The sequence below is a fragment of the Pseudochaenichthys georgianus genome, chromosome 4 (genome assembly GCF_902827115.2).
Source record: "Pseudochaenichthys georgianus chromosome 4, fPseGeo1.2, whole genome shotgun sequence".
NCBI classification, from domain to species: domain Eukaryota; kingdom Metazoa; phylum Chordata; class Actinopteri; order Perciformes; family Channichthyidae; genus Pseudochaenichthys; species Pseudochaenichthys georgianus.
Genome location: NC_047506.1, coordinates 12,363,387 through 12,378,872, shown reverse-complemented (window position 1 = coordinate 12,378,872; position 15,486 = coordinate 12,363,387). Strand labels below are relative to the sequence as shown.

Sequence of the window (15,486 nt, the reverse complement as noted above, 5' to 3'; positions counted from 1 at the left end):
TCTGAATGTCATCTCCTTGTCTCTTGGTGCTTCATCTCGGTCAAAGATAATTTTTATATTAATTTCATCCATTTGTTTATTCAACCTAAGCATCCTAAGGGATGAGGACTGCAAATGAATGAATGTACAATATGTCTTAGTTTTTTTACAAGTTCACACATGACATTTAACTTTATGGAGGTGTCCTAGATAGGTTGCATTTCTAATTCATATATAGCCCTGTTAATCTGTACTGTGCACAAATGGATACATAGCATTTTAACATCACATGTGTGATCCACAAGGAAGTTGGCAGGCAACACAAGTCTCTCAAGGACACACTGTAGGCAATGGGATACGATTTTGGAAAATATATTGTTTCTTTTTTTGCAATAGACTAGAGTCCACCTGGTGGCGGAGCTGTTCAGACATGATTGTTTGTAACTGACAAAGAACATTTGTATGTATAAGATGCACTCATTTAACCTATTTGCTGAATATATTTTTGATGCGACTACAATGTATTATGAGCGAAAAAGGCTACTGAGAAATCAAATTGAATGTATTTTTTTAAATGTAGCCCACCTAATACATAGTGTCAGAGCCTCTTATTGTGCTTTTAGGGTACTGCGAGTGGTATATTATTAAACCAAAGTGCACTTCATATTTATGCTTCTCCTGGATCCTGGAGGGGAAGCATGATTTAGTAAGTGTGGGTGGCTTTATGAATCATCCTTTGAGGTGGGAGGGGCCCCTCCGGTAAAACATCCCGTGTACAAAGCGTCACCACAGTCAACAGAAGCAATGTCATTTCTGCGCAGGTCTAAGATTTCTGCATGGTGGAATAAAAAGGAAAACAACCAATAACGACAACATTAGCCTCCATGCTTCGAGCGTTGCCGCCGGTGTAGCAGACCAGCCTCCACCCCTCTTTGATTTTATTTGTATGTCTTTCAGCGTCACATCCCCCTGGCTGGAGGAATGTAGAGACGGAGGGATTTAAAAATAGCATCCTCTCCTCTGACACTCTGCTCCGGGGGCTCCGCAGCACTGTGGTGCGAGAAGCAGGAATGCGAAGATGGCTGCAGACCTCGGAGAGCTGCTGGTCCCATACATGCCCACCATCAGAGTGCCCAGGACCGGGGACAGGGTTTTCAAGAGCGAGTGCGCCTTCTCCTTCGACTCTCCCGTAAGTGTCCGCACACACACGCCGAGACAGGAGCGTGTTGTCCGTGGAGGGTGACGCGGGCTGACAGTCCCATTTAATGTAATGTGTGTGTATGTGTCTCTATGACCACATTCCCCCTGAACTTGGGAGAAAAATAAATAATTACATGTTGTTTACATCTCGGGAGAGGGATGGAGGTGCTTCCCTTTGTGCAGTTCAGGCCACATTAAAACACACAGGCTAACACACCTGCGTGTAGCCTTGAACTAATTAAATGAAGTGTTAGCTGCCCTGTCAGGGTGAAGCTAGTGTGTGTGAGTTTATAGCCACATGTATGTTGTTTTGTAATTTATAAGGCCTTTAAAGTTGACTCGGTGGTGCCTAAAAGGAAGTTTGTAATCTCAGGAAAATATTTACATTATGCTCGTCGTAACTGAGAATATGTTATAGGGATTTTTAAAATATGAATTGTGCGAGTTAGCCTTTAGTGGCCTATTAAAGCTAGTTTATGTTGTGATGTAAAGTTACATTTCTCATCGAATTATCTAAAATGCATGCTATCCATGAACGTTTTTGTTATCCTTACTTGACTATAACTCAATAATGAGTTTGTAGTGGCCTTCATAGTAGAAGTGGTAGCCTACAGTATTTGTTACGTTGTTGTAACACCATGTGTCACTATAAAGTTTTGATCCAAAAGTTTTCAATATTATTTTCATTTTCTGTTTTTTGTTGTGGTTGAGAAAATAGCGATAAGGCTGCAAATATCAATATTTTGATTTATATAGTTTAAAAAACGTTTGATCTGTGAGAATAAATAGATTGTATGACCTTCCCTTTAAGTTGTAAGGACTAATTTGTCGACAGATTGACAGACAGTCAGAGTTTTTGATTCTTCTACATACAGCATAAAAACCTACTTTCTCGACTTTCTGAAACCGTTTTTAAAGGTGACTCAGCTGTCTGGAGTTCATCATGTTGGCTGAGGGTCGGTTTATTTTTATCCTAGTGCTGTTGAAGCTCATATGTCACTCTGGGCCACTTAAAGGTTTATCACAGGGGTTTATACGGCCCACACTGATTGCAGATTTGGGTTAGTTTTTAGATGGTATTCTTCAAGTATCTTGTCTCTGACTGTCCATGTGTGAAAATACCGCAGGATGTTTCTTTCCCGTAACAATAAAACCCCATCCTGCATTTTCAAACACTTTAAATGTGAGCCACTAGTCATATGCAGATTAAATAATCATACCTTTTGTATCCTGTAACAAGTTTCAGATACTGTTAGTCAATCTAAGATGAGACATGTGTGGGCTTGAGTCTTCATGGACTCAGCAGTTCTTTGAGGAATAAGGTTACTGTGTTTTTAAACCTGCAGTACCCCGGTGCCTCAAAAGCAAAGAGGAACTACTTGAACTTAGATTGAGCTACATTAAATTCATAATTGTGTAGCTGTGTGTAAGATGCACATTCCTGAGTTAAAACAACAGTAACAGCAACATTCACATATCGCATTGCTTGTATGTAACAAAATATCACAATCTTGAGATATTGTCCGGCTAGAAATATTCTTTAAAATGGTGGAGATTCTTTTTATTTACAGCATTAAAACAAAACTGGCTAATAAGCAGCAGGCATTTTCTTGAATAGAGTACAACTTTTTTTTCTGTGTAAGAATGCTGAAACCAATTTGTTGCTGTTTGACAACATGCAACAATAGAAAGGCTTTTTGTGTGTTTGCAGAATCATTGTCAAACATCTCTTAAATATACTCTTTACATCTTGTGCTACAATTTTGTAACTAGTGCCAGATATGTGGCCGAAGTATCAAAATCCCTATTAAAATGTAGCCTTAACGTTGAGCAATCTTTGCTTTTGCTGAAATAATAATATTTACCCTATTTTCCCTGTAAAATATTTGAAGTATTCCTCTGTGTGTCAGACAAGGCAATACAAAATAGAATATTTGTGCGGATATATATTTATATACAAGTAGAATAAAGCTGCTTTCTGGCTACTGCAATATAAAGATAGAAGTCACCAATTATTTTACTATATGGTAGAATAGAACTTTCTGCATTTCTGTTTTCCATGTGATAAATGAGCTGTGTTGATGTTGCTCCACCTCGTGCTGCTGCTCATTGTTACTGTTTGTTTTGGTCTGCAGGAGTCAGAGGGAGGCCTGTATGTGTGTATGAACACATTCCTCGGCTTTGGACGAGAACATGTGGAGAGACATTATCGCAAAACAGGACAGAGCGTTTACATGCACCTCAAACGACACGTCAAAGAGGTACGTTTTATCCCGGCCCTGTGTGTTTATTTGGAACTGATTTTTTACTGGCACTTGTTGTTAAGAATGAGAATAATAATCTTTATTTACACATGGCTTTTAAAAAGCACATTTCAAAAATGGTTTTGCAATTGATAAAACCAGTATACAGAAAAGCAAATGAAGGACATCAACTATGTGAACATTTTGAAATCTTGATGCAGATTTGTGACCAGCTAGATCTCAATTACACTTACATTAGAAATACATTTTGGTAAACTGATTAAATTCAAACTTGGTATTGCACACATATCTAATACTCTTTGAGAGTCTCACAACACATGGGAAAAGGTGTTAAACTTTAACCCATATTTAAATAATAATAATAATAAAATAAAATAATATTACAAATAAATTAGCCTTAAGAAGCAGTATACTGTTAAAACATTTGATAAATGGTCAACACCCTACTAATGTTTCTTAATGTATTTTGAATTATAATCAATACTAATATAGTAATATCCTCAACCCTTCATAAAAGTTATAATTGTTGACTCAATATTGTACATTGTTAAATGAAAATAATAAATGTCTTTGCTTAAAACTCAATCAGTACTGAACGGTGCTTTAGATAAAAAGGTACACTGTGTGTCCTGGTTTGCTGATACCACGATGCTGTTATTTTAAACATCATTGATTAAATTACACGAGTGCATATTCTTGGAGCTCGATTGCTTGGTCATCAACGTTTAATTAAAGAAAGAGGAATATATAAACTCTGTTTTAGCATGCGTGATAACCCTCAGACTGAAACATGACTGAGGGTTTTTAGCGCTTTGTTTTGCTTTCAGTGAATGGCTTTGTCTGTTCTGTTGGTAGCACTTTATTTTAAGTTCCCTCGTTTCTTTATAATATAAATACTATTAAATTAGAGATGTTAACATTTAGTACACTTCCATTAAATAATAGTGTCATATAGTTAGTTTGCAGCGGGTCAGCTTAACATGCAAAAACATGATTTGTTTTGAAGGCAAGCATACAGTTCCAGTGACTGTGTATAGAGTCTTAAGTTTCAAATGATAAACAAACAGTGAATGAATATTTGCTTGGGTTTAAATGGAGTGTTAGATTTTGGAGTTCCTATTTCCCTGTTGTTACGGCCTGGCTCATAGGCTGCAACAAAGATGGGAGACTAGACAAGTTAAGTTTAACAAAAAGCATATTTATTTACAATACCTCAAAAACCAAAGGTCTTCAAAGAAACCTAATAAATGTGGAAGTCAGTTATCAGTAATGGTTGCGTGTATGGGTGTGTGAAAATGTGCAGATACAGAAGAGGGAGAGGGCAGTATGGGTTGGTGTTGGCCTTTTATGTAGACGGCCCAGGTGTGGCTCATCAGGTTGATCACCTGAAACACAAACAAGAGCCAGCAAGCAGAACACAAATACAGAGACCTCTAGTGGAGTGGAGGGGGTTGTAACACCTGTTAATAGTACCAATTTAGATAGTGCTTTCCATAAAACGTCTATAGAGACTATCAAGGAAATGTTTTGAAATTATACATTTTTGAGATAGAGTTTTACCACTTTATCAAAGTTTCTGAAAAGTTGCTTCTAAAATTCAAGTAATGGCACTGGTCACTGACTGCATCACAAAATGATATGTAACAAAATATGTTTATATAACTATACATGGAAGACAAAGAAACATCTAAAGATATAATGCAATCCAAAACTATAACCCTGCAACAAATATTTTCAAATATTTAAAATGTTTTGTTGAGACTGAGCCAGAAACGATTGAATCAACTCTTTAATAACTTTTGAAGTTTGTGGCAGTGTTGCATTAGATTGCATGATATGTTTCTGTTATTTGGGTTTATGTATAAATCACTAGGCAATTTAGCTTTTTCTTTGTGGAACAACATCACAAACAATCCCTAAGTTTTGTTGATGGTAAACAAAAAAGCCTTGGCTGCTACCTTGTTTTCTCCCTGGTTCTAATTGCCCTCAGATAAGCTCTGCTTTGTAAAGAGTCGCTATTTCCATGCCTGGATCTGGCCTGAAAACAGCTGCTCACATTCTGCAGGCTCCTGTGTCTGCTGTTTTTTTCCCATGAGTCCACTTGGCCTCGAGTGTGTCAGCATTCTCTGTCTTTTCTGTCTGACGGCTCCTCGCTGCAGAGTGAATAGGAAGCCGGCTCTTGATGGGATTCATATTAAACCAGTCGGAAACACTGGGATGTTTTGCTAATAGCCATTTAATTGGCAGATTTCACTGACAAATAGTTTTTTGTTTTGATGATTGTGTCAGGGCTAGGTGGTTGGCAGATTAAAAATGTTTATAGAAAGTTTGAGAAAAGGGAACATTTAAACATACTCTACAGGCAGAGAAAGGCCCAAAACACATGACATTAATGGTGTCTGTGCCCTGGAAGTGGTTTCCCCCTGTCCCTGTAACAAGACCTGACAACTGGAGCATCCAGTGCCTATTTCTAACAACATGACAGCCACCTGTCTCAGACATGCATAAAATGCTTTTTCCAGTATTTTACAAAGAGACTCATCAGAGGTATTAAAATGTGCTTTTAATGGGATGAGAGCTTCTTTGATTCAATATAACCTCTTCCTTCCTGTTTTCCCACAGAGAAATACGGGAGCTGCAGGATGCGCCATCCCCAGACGAAAGAATGGAAAAGTATTTCTAGGTGAGTACAAGGCAGTGTTTTGAAATGTGCTCAGATCCTGTATTTAAGTAAAAGTATCAAATCCGTTATGTGAAATATTCAATCAAGTTAAAATCTCATGTGAAAATGAAACACAGAAGTATTAACATTACATATTTAGATTTTGTCATACTGATAAATGTCACCTGTGACTGATATATTATTATATATGAAATTATTTGACTTTTACACTGATGCATTGATGTGTACATGCATTATACGGTTGTAGCTGGAGCTAGTTTGAACTACTTAGATTAAAAGATTGATGTAACCGTTAGATTAAACTGACTGGGCATGAAAATGATGGAGCCCAAGAAAAGAAGATGTGAAATTATGTTACTCAAAATGTTCCTTATTTAAAAACACATTATCTAATTATTGCTGGGAAATATTTAAGACTTTTATGTCTTTGGGCCTTTTGAAAAATTAATTTAATCAAGCCATTTGAGAAGTTTTGGTGGGACAACATACATCTGAAATGTGTCAAGGGCCCAACCGCAGACACTGTTTTCCACAAGCCGTTTGATTTGTTTAATGCATCATTTTATATAGATACAAAAAAACAAGTAGAACCTGAAAAGTAAACTTAAAATGTAGTAAAAAGTACCATTTATATCAAGAAATGTTATGTAGAAGCATACAACTAAGAATTAACTGAAAAGTACTTCAACATTTTAAAAGTATGAACCTTGAAATTAATATACTCAGTCAATGTCCACCTCCAATTATGGGCTTCATTAGACCTGGTGTTTTAATATTAGAGTAAATGTGATTGGTGTGGTCAGAAACGCCTCTCTCCGCTCAGAGACCCCCCTCCTTTACAAGCTGCTGTTATTGTTTGTTACACTGTGCTGACCTGCCAGCTGCCCCTCCGGCCGGCCTTTACCCAAAGCGTCAGATATTTCTTCATGATGAGAGCTCTCCTCCTCCTCCTCCTCCTCCTCCTCCTCCTCCTCCTCCTCCTCCTCCTCCTCCTCCTCCTCCTCCTCCTCCTCCTCCTCCTCCTCCTCCTCATGTGCTTTAAATATAGCCCATTTATTTGTATTTGTGGTTGGTAACTGTGCTAAATCAAAGCCCTCCTCCCTGACGTGGGGAGGGGATGGTTGGTTGTCGGCCTCTCAGCTGCCACCACCTGTCAACCCTCTGACACACTTCCACTGGAGCTGTGACGTGGCTCAGACACGACCAGGTGTCTCTCGCCCCCCTCCCTCACTGCTCGCCTGGCGGGGGAGGAATTCCTTCCACTCACCCTCACATCATCAAAAGTTTAATAGACTTTAATATTTATTGTCTTTCGTTGACTACTGTTTATAATAACCCCCTAGTCAAAGTCTGACTTTAGACTCTCGGATCAAAATGTGTCAGGATCTCAACGTATGATTCCTTCTGTCGTCCATTTGGGATGTTTAATGTGACAGCGGGCAAGTATGTGTCCGCTGTCATCTCCATACCAGTTCAGTGATCTAATGTAGCTGGTAGCGTCAGACGTTAACATGAATCCGGTGGCCACAATAACATTGTTATTGAGATAACCTATGATCCTGTTTCTCATGAGTCATATCATGACTTTAGGCTGATGTGGAGAACTATGTTTGGAGTGTGATTTAAAAGGGAACACCAACTCAATTAAAAATACATTTCCATTTCAGATAGACATTTCCAAATGTCTTTGGGTTTAAGACATTTGGTTGGACAAAAGTCATGTGTCATATATCATATTAGGCTTTTGGAAGTCTAATGAACATTTTCTCTGTTTTCTGACATTTGAAAGCCCAAATGATTAGTTGAACACAATACTTATCAGATTTAAACACAGGGTAAATTGCACAGAGTAATGTCAGAGATTTGAATTGACCCATCCTCAATAACCCTGAATACCTTTAGAAATTGCTGGCGATAAGGGTGTGTAATAAAGGGCTAAAAATCGCATACTTGAATTATGTATGAGCAAAAGAGTCATCAGCTATGTATTGAATCATCCTGTGCTTTTATAATAAAGGGGCCATTTTTGGTTTTTGTTGTTCAAGGATTCATCTGTTTTCACGACATATTAAGACAATTATTATATTGACTGAAGGAATAAAAAAAGAGACCCTGCAGCAAAAAAGAAAAGAGCATGAAATAAAAATAACAATTAAGTAATGTCAATGTTTACTTCCTCCCCTGTAGATTTAGAGCTAAACCGTGATTTTAACGGAGAAGACTTTGAATATGAAGACGAGGCCAAACTTGTCATTTTTCCAGACCACTTCGAGATCCCCTTACCAAATATCGAGGAGTTGCCCGCTCTGGTCAGTGAGTCGGTGCTGCACGGGCTGTCGTTTGTTTCCATGCATGGATGCACTCAGTGGTTCCCCTGAAGCAGGCCAAGCCTATATCCATTTATTTGTTGAGGTTGTAGTGAGAGTTTTCGTGGTCACACATTTAAAACATTGCATTTAAGAATATATTCCTGTCCTCTGGTTGCTGTTAGTTCATCAAAAAGTGTCAAATGGATAGGCTTTGCCAAGAAAAGATTCTGGGGAACCACTGGATGCAAGTGCTGAACATATTTTGGCATGATTTTGAGCTTTTACATTGGATGATGGTTGATGTTGGCATGTCATGGGGTTTCATTTTGCTTGTCTTTATTTCACACATGCATCAGTATTTTTACTATCCTTGTTGCTTGGTTTGTTTCTGCACTAAAACTGATTTCCCACACTTGATAATTGCATCGATTCATGTGGCACATCTTCAAAATGTCTTGCAAAGATGTCGCATGTCCACTATTGTCGCAGTATTAAAACTTAAAAGGTTGATATATTTTCATCACACACTTCCAGAAATTCATTCTGTCTCTGCTGTTTCCTGTGACGTTCAGGTCACCATCGCCTGCGACGCAGTGCTCAATGCACCATCAGCTTACAAGAAGCAGGAGCCTGAATCCTGGGATGAGGAGATCCAGGTGTCCAGACATGCCAGGAGCCTCAGACAGCTGGACAATGGGGTCAGGATCCCACCCAGGTAGGTCGGCTACACTTACAGTATACACCACTGTACCATTAAAACAGTTGGCCTTACACTCCTGGGAAGACAGAAATGTTTGCATTTGAATCAGAATCGGTTTATTACCAGGTAGGTTTACACGTACCAGGAATTTGACTTGGTGTCGTTGTGCATACTTAAAAGTAAAACAAGAATTAAAAACACAGCTAGAGAACTAGAAAAATATTAGAAATAATAAAAAATATAGTAAAATGTGTGCAGGTAGTCTTTTTTCTTTTGCTGTTTGCCTTGTTTGGGCAACACATTTTTCAATCTGATCACTCTTGTGAGCAGAGACTCTTTATTTGACTGCAGGATAAAAAACAAAAAACAATAACACAAAGGTAACAAGAGTTTCTGTGTCCCCCCCCCCCCCCCGCCCCCCCCCCCCCCCCAGCGGCTGGAAGTGTCAGAAGTGTGAGATGAGGGAGAACCTGTGGTTGAACCTGACAGATGGAACAGTGCTCTGTGGGAAGTGGTTCTTTGATGGGAGCGGGGGAAACGGCCACGCTCTGGTGCACTACAAAGAGACCAAATACCCGCTAGCTGTCAAAATGGACACCATCACACCAGATGGAGCAGGTCTGTCACGTGACATGATTATCTAAGCTGCAGAATTATTATGTTTATCACAGTTACTGCAAGTTATTACATGGTGTTAGACAGTGCCCTTTTACATGCTTTACATTTAGTTAAATCAAAGAAAAGTTTCGGATGATATCACACCAAAATACACATCTTGAGGATAAAAAAAAGCATCAATACAGTACAGTAGCTCATATTGTGTATTACTGTATTGAAATATGGTGATTTGAAGATGTACTCCAGGCATCCATAACTGTATTTTCATTAGTTAGATTTTGCAGCATCCTGACCAAAAATCTGATCCCAAATCATCAACATGAGACAAATAGGATATTTTTTTACTAACTTTACTGATTTGGTTTCAGATGTGTACTCGTTTGAGGAGGAGGAAGCTGTTTTGGACCCCCACATATCAGACCACTTGTCACACTTTGAAATAGACATGCTCCAGATGCAGACAAAAGTACGTGTTCTGAACAGTTAAAACTAAAACCAAAAGGTGAGAGGTTTCACTCACTCTCTCTTTGTCGCTGCAGACAGAGAACGGTCACCACACAGAGAATAACTCCCGGCCGCGGGTCAGTGAATGGGAGGTGATCCAGGAGTCGGGCATGAAGCTGAAGGCGGTGTTTGGATCTGGCTACACTGGCATCAAAAACCTGGGCAACAGCTGCTACGTCGGCACGGTGATCCAGGTCCTGTTCAGCATCCCAGACTTCCAGAGGATGTGAGTACACTGTGACGACTTAACTTAAAGGAAAACATGATATTCATTTTGTAGGATTAGAATACTTCAAATGAATTTATCATCTACTTAATTTAGGTGTAGACTTTTTTGTTTACATTATTTATATACTGTATATATTAATTCACAATATCAAAGGCGAACACAACATGCTCTTATATTATATTAATTTATTTATTTACTATACACAGCCATGAATACTGTATTGAAACTATAATAGGGAGAGAAAATATGCTCTAAATCAGCTCTCAAACACATTTATTATGTTTTACTTTTCATTAAATATAAAGACGATCATAATAAGAAAGCACCCCATTTATAAAACAGCTGATGAACAGCCGGAGATGTCTGTCCGCTGATCTTTTGGCTACCACTAAAAATATACGGCTGTTTCTTTAAACACGCCATCAGGTCATTCATCTGCTCTGTTTTCCGTCTTCCTTGCAAGTTCTTGTATTTTTGCCATGATGACTCTAAAAGTGGCATCACATATTATATTCCTTGAAAGGTGCTGTGAACACACCCAGCCCACTGGCTTCCCATTAAACCATGTGAAGAAATAGGAACCAGTTCATTTTTTTAAACAAAAATTGGATACTCTGTGGCTGTGCCCACAAGAAATGTCCCACTAGCGGCTCCTCTGTGAACTCAAGCCGTGAGAGTGTTGTGTCACATACTGTATGTGTATAAAGTGAAGATTGGTCCCTGGCTAGCGTGTTCTGGCCCTAGGGCCATAGGTTTCACAACCCTGACATAAACGCTGCATATAAATAGAAAATAACAACTAATAAGAATTTACAAAGCTCCTAAATTAAAGTATTATTGCAGATATTAGGTTAATTGGCAGGTTTAACAGCATGTTCAATGTCTCTTTTGATAAGTGATTTTCTAACAACCTGAGAAACCCGACAATTGGCCATATACATTTCTTGGGGCTAACGGCAGATTCTCTGGTCATCATACTCCTTTTTCGAATGTATAGAGTATATCAATCTACAGACAAAATGAATAAGTGAAAATGCAGTTGTAATTTACAACATGCATATGGATATTAAGGACATCCCAATATGACCCGTCATCGTAGTACTTTTTGCAATTTTTGTTTTGGCAATTTAGTAACATCAAGGTTTATGTTGAGTGTGTCTGTCAATTCACATTTTCGTAATTATTGATGGAAATCTATAGGTAACTGCAGAGTAATAATACGTCTTTGATTATTTGAGTAACTAATATGGCCATATGCACAAGGTGTTTCTCAGTGCTACATCAGCCTGTTAACAATGGTCTGAGTCCCATGTGCTCCATCTGAGGTGAGCGTGTGACATGTGTTTTGACCTTTAGGTATGTGGGTAATCTCCAGAGGATATTTGACTATTCACCCCTCGACCCCAGCCAGGACTTCGCCACACAAATGTAAGTGACTCCTCTATGCAGTGTTGAAATACACAAAACAAAGGAAGATGTTTGCTTAATGCTGCTTCTGTGTGATGGAAAAAGGCTGAGGTGTTCTCATCAGTAACACACTTAAAGCCAGTGTGTTGCAAGAGGTCAGTCAGGTGCTGTGGTCAAGATAGGTAAGCAGAGTCTTGGCTTTGCAGGCGATACATATCAGATTTGTGAAGCAACACACATCTCATTATCTGATCCACACTGCCAGATAAACATGTTTATACCCATCACTGTTTATATTCAATAGCCACTCAGCAGGAATCAGGTCATTCAGAAAGAAAATCTGTCTCCTTATACAGTAGGTAGACAGATTTATTATATCTTCCCTCCTACTGAAAGCACTGAAGGAGAGTGTTTATTAAATCTTCCTGTTGCTTGGAAAGGTAAAATCATCCTTATTATATTTATAAACTGGCATGTAGCCTGTACTTTTAATACAGATGAGACAACTGTGCACAAACAAGAATGTACTGAAAGAGTTTAAGAAAAGTCTCTTCAGATGCGTATGAAATGGGAAGACTTGCAATACTGCATTGATAGCCTTAATATGTAGCTATAATTATGGAAATTGCATCTGATATCCCTATCATGTCTTTTTTAAGTCCCATTTATTGTTTTTATAGTGTCTTGTTGTTTTTATATTGTCTTGTTGTTGTGTGTTGGCACCTTGAGTTTATTGTAATTTCGTTGTACCTGTACAATGACAAAATTAAAGATCTATCTATAATATAATCATCCTAATTTGGCAAATAACAATTGTTTTCATTGAAGCTACACCCAATTTACTTTCCTGTAATAGTTCACAATATTTATATGTAATGATTGCAAAACGTGGCAAACTTGACCAGATATAAGATAGAAAAGGAGTTTTTAATCTCAGTCAGTCAAGAAGAAATAAGAAGAAAGTAAATGTACTTCTTGATATATTTCCGACTTTCATACTTCTTAATATGTATTAAACAACATAAGACTTACATTCATTTTAATATAAGATTTTAAAGGTTGGTAATGTTCATTATAATGCATTAAACATAACGTTTTGTTATAGACCGCCAGGAACAAAGATTGATGTTATAATTTAAACATTTTAATGAAATATTTTATTGTTAATTGTTAATGTACATTTCTTCACATTTTAACAAATGTAAATGTGCAAGAGTTGGCTAAATGGCTAGTTTCCATCAGCAGGCCCATTTTTAAATAAAAAGTATATGTGATAAAAGCATATGTTTTATAAATAAATAAATCCTTTATTCTATTATGTAAAAGATTAATGATGTTAGCATTCAGAAAGACAGTAAAACAGGAAGAGGAGCAAGCTTTATGAGACCGAAACGCTGAGGTTAACAAGTTAGCTCCTGCTTGGTGAAAAGAGGAGCCAGGTATTATACCTGAAGTGTTTTTCAAATTATTTTAATCTGCTTTATAAAGACTTGTGTGCCCTCGGAGTCTTAATTTAGACACCTTAACTAAACTAAGAGGTCGACTACATGTTGTCATGATGCTGCCTTTTGTTTTGGTCTGCAGGGCTAAGCTGGGACATGGACTGCTCTCAGGCCTGTACTCCAAACCGCCAATGAAATCCGAGCTCATTGAACAGGTGATGAAAGAAGAATACAAGGTATTAAACTTGTCCAGCTCCCAAACTTGGTCCAAAAGCAACAGAAGCATGCTAATACTAAGTGCTAATAGCTACATTTTCATCTAATATTTAAACGGTTAGGGATGTGAAGACTGAGTTTCAGCTTGTCAGTTTGATGCTTTCCCAGTTTAAGCATGAAACCATTTAAAAAAAGTTATTAATACATCTGACCTTGATTTGCATTGTGACAGCTCGAAAAAACTAAAGGAAGATATTGAAATACATCTACTAGATTTCTTGTGCTCAGACCTTTTTTTGTTTTCAGTCTGAAATAGCAGCTGGCTGCGGTACCTAATGTGCACTCACTGCTTTTCATTTTCCTGCTGTGTTAAGTCACACGTGCTGTGCTTGATTGATCTTCTTGTGCTTCTTGCAATCTCCCAAGTCCTTCAAAAGTATGGTTTATTTGGGGATTTCTTGGTGTGTTTTTCTTAACTTTCATAACCATATGGTGCAACGCTGCCGGTAACTAGCAGAGAAAAGCCATTAAAGCATAATGGATCTCAGCACTTGGTGTGTAAGCCCCAGGCATCCTTTAAGCCGTACCAGCCACAGTAATTGATATTGCAGAGCTGTGATCCTGCACTTCCTACACATGTGATGGTGGGGTCAGGTTTTGATACATATTAGCAGCTGGGGCGGGGCTTGACTTGTCATGTTTCGGTCAGTCTGTGCAAAGGAAATATAAACCTATAGCACAGTAAAATGGCTGCTAGTTTACTCCCCTGGCTCAAAGGCTATTGGATAACTTGTGTGTGGCAAGAGGATGGCCTACATAGTGTGGCAGGGATGTTTACACCTTGGGTTTATTTATAATCAACTGATTATAAACATCAAAACACACTGTACAAACACAAAAACATGTTCAGTATGCCAAATTACTTTCTGGCTAGGATTTGATAAAAATAATGATATTATTTTCTTTCCAGGACATTTGCTTATCCTTTTACAAAGACTTTGAAGTACATTTACTGAAATACTGTACTTAAGTGCCATTTGGAGGTACATGATATGTTTGTTTGCACTTTTTATGCTACTTTGTATATCTATTCGACATCCTCTGCATCTTTTTTATTACTTAGTAGTTACTTTGCATATTCAAATTACTGTATTTATACAAAATATAAACCAACTATATGATTATAGGTTAAACTACTCAGCGTTAAAGTGTAAAATATATATTGGATTCACAAGTAGCTATCCTGTAGAGAGCCTAGAGTGGCAGGCCACCAGATGTTGCGTTCAGTGTGCTTCTGTAATTTTCACCTCTGGTGTGCTGTCTTGTCTTATACTTAACTGTTAAACAGGTAAGTGCTGCTATACAGTCAGTGTTTGTGACGCCCACATGTTGTCGTTGCAGCACCAGCAGAAGGGCGTCTCCCCCCGGATGATGAAGTCTCTAATCAGCAGGGGACACCCAGAGTTTTCCTCTACGAGACAACAAGACGCCCAGGAGTTCCTCCTGCACGTCATCAACATGGTGGAGGTGAGTGGAACTTAAACTTATGTGAATGTCAAAAATATTTAAAACGCACAACGGGTCATTGTAATAAGCAGAAACAGCAGCTTTGGTTTATGTTGAGAGCTCATGTTGGTACGTATAATAAGATGACCATACATACCTTAAGTGCTTGTGTGGAATACTGTGGATAGAGAAATAATATTACATTTATTTAAATATATTATATACAGTGGGGCAAAAAAGTATTTAGTCAGCCACCAATTGTGCAAGTTCTTCCACTTAAAAAGATGAGAGGCCTGTAATTTTCATCCTAGGTATACCTCAACTATGAGGGACAGAATGAGAAAAAAAAATCCAGAAAATCACATTGTCTGATTTTTAAAGAATTTATTTGCAAATTATGGTGGAAAATAAGTATTTGGTCAATAACAA

At 38.0% G+C, this 15,486-nt stretch overlaps 1 protein-coding gene across 2 annotated transcripts in view; it reads left to right on the top strand.

The window, feature by feature from the left end:
* The first annotated feature begins 836 nt into the window (after nt 1–836).
* Nucleotides 837–15,486, top strand: part of usp13 (ubiquitin specific peptidase 13) — a 32,304-nt gene continuing 17,654 nt past the window's right edge. The window contains exons 1-11 of one of the 2 annotated variants that reach the window (XM_034080647.2): nt 837–1,168; nt 3,315–3,440; nt 6,066–6,126; nt 8,314–8,435; nt 9,008–9,150; nt 9,569–9,753; nt 10,122–10,219; nt 10,293–10,483; nt 11,843–11,914; nt 13,478–13,550; nt 14,953–15,078. In XM_034080647.2, coding sequence (XP_033936538.1) covers nt 1,058–1,168; nt 3,315–3,440; nt 6,066–6,126; nt 8,314–8,435; nt 9,008–9,150; nt 9,569–9,753; nt 10,122–10,219; nt 10,293–10,483; nt 11,843–11,914; nt 13,478–13,550; nt 14,953–15,078 — 1,308 coding nt within the window. In that variant the 5' untranslated portion in view covers nt 837–1,057. Of the gene's footprint in view, nt 1,169–3,314; nt 3,441–6,065; nt 6,127–8,313; nt 8,436–9,007; nt 9,151–9,568; nt 9,754–10,121; nt 10,220–10,292; nt 10,484–11,842; nt 11,915–13,477; nt 13,572–14,952; nt 15,079–15,486 lie in introns of both variants that reach the window. The other variant, XM_034080646.2, reaches the window with a different exon arrangement.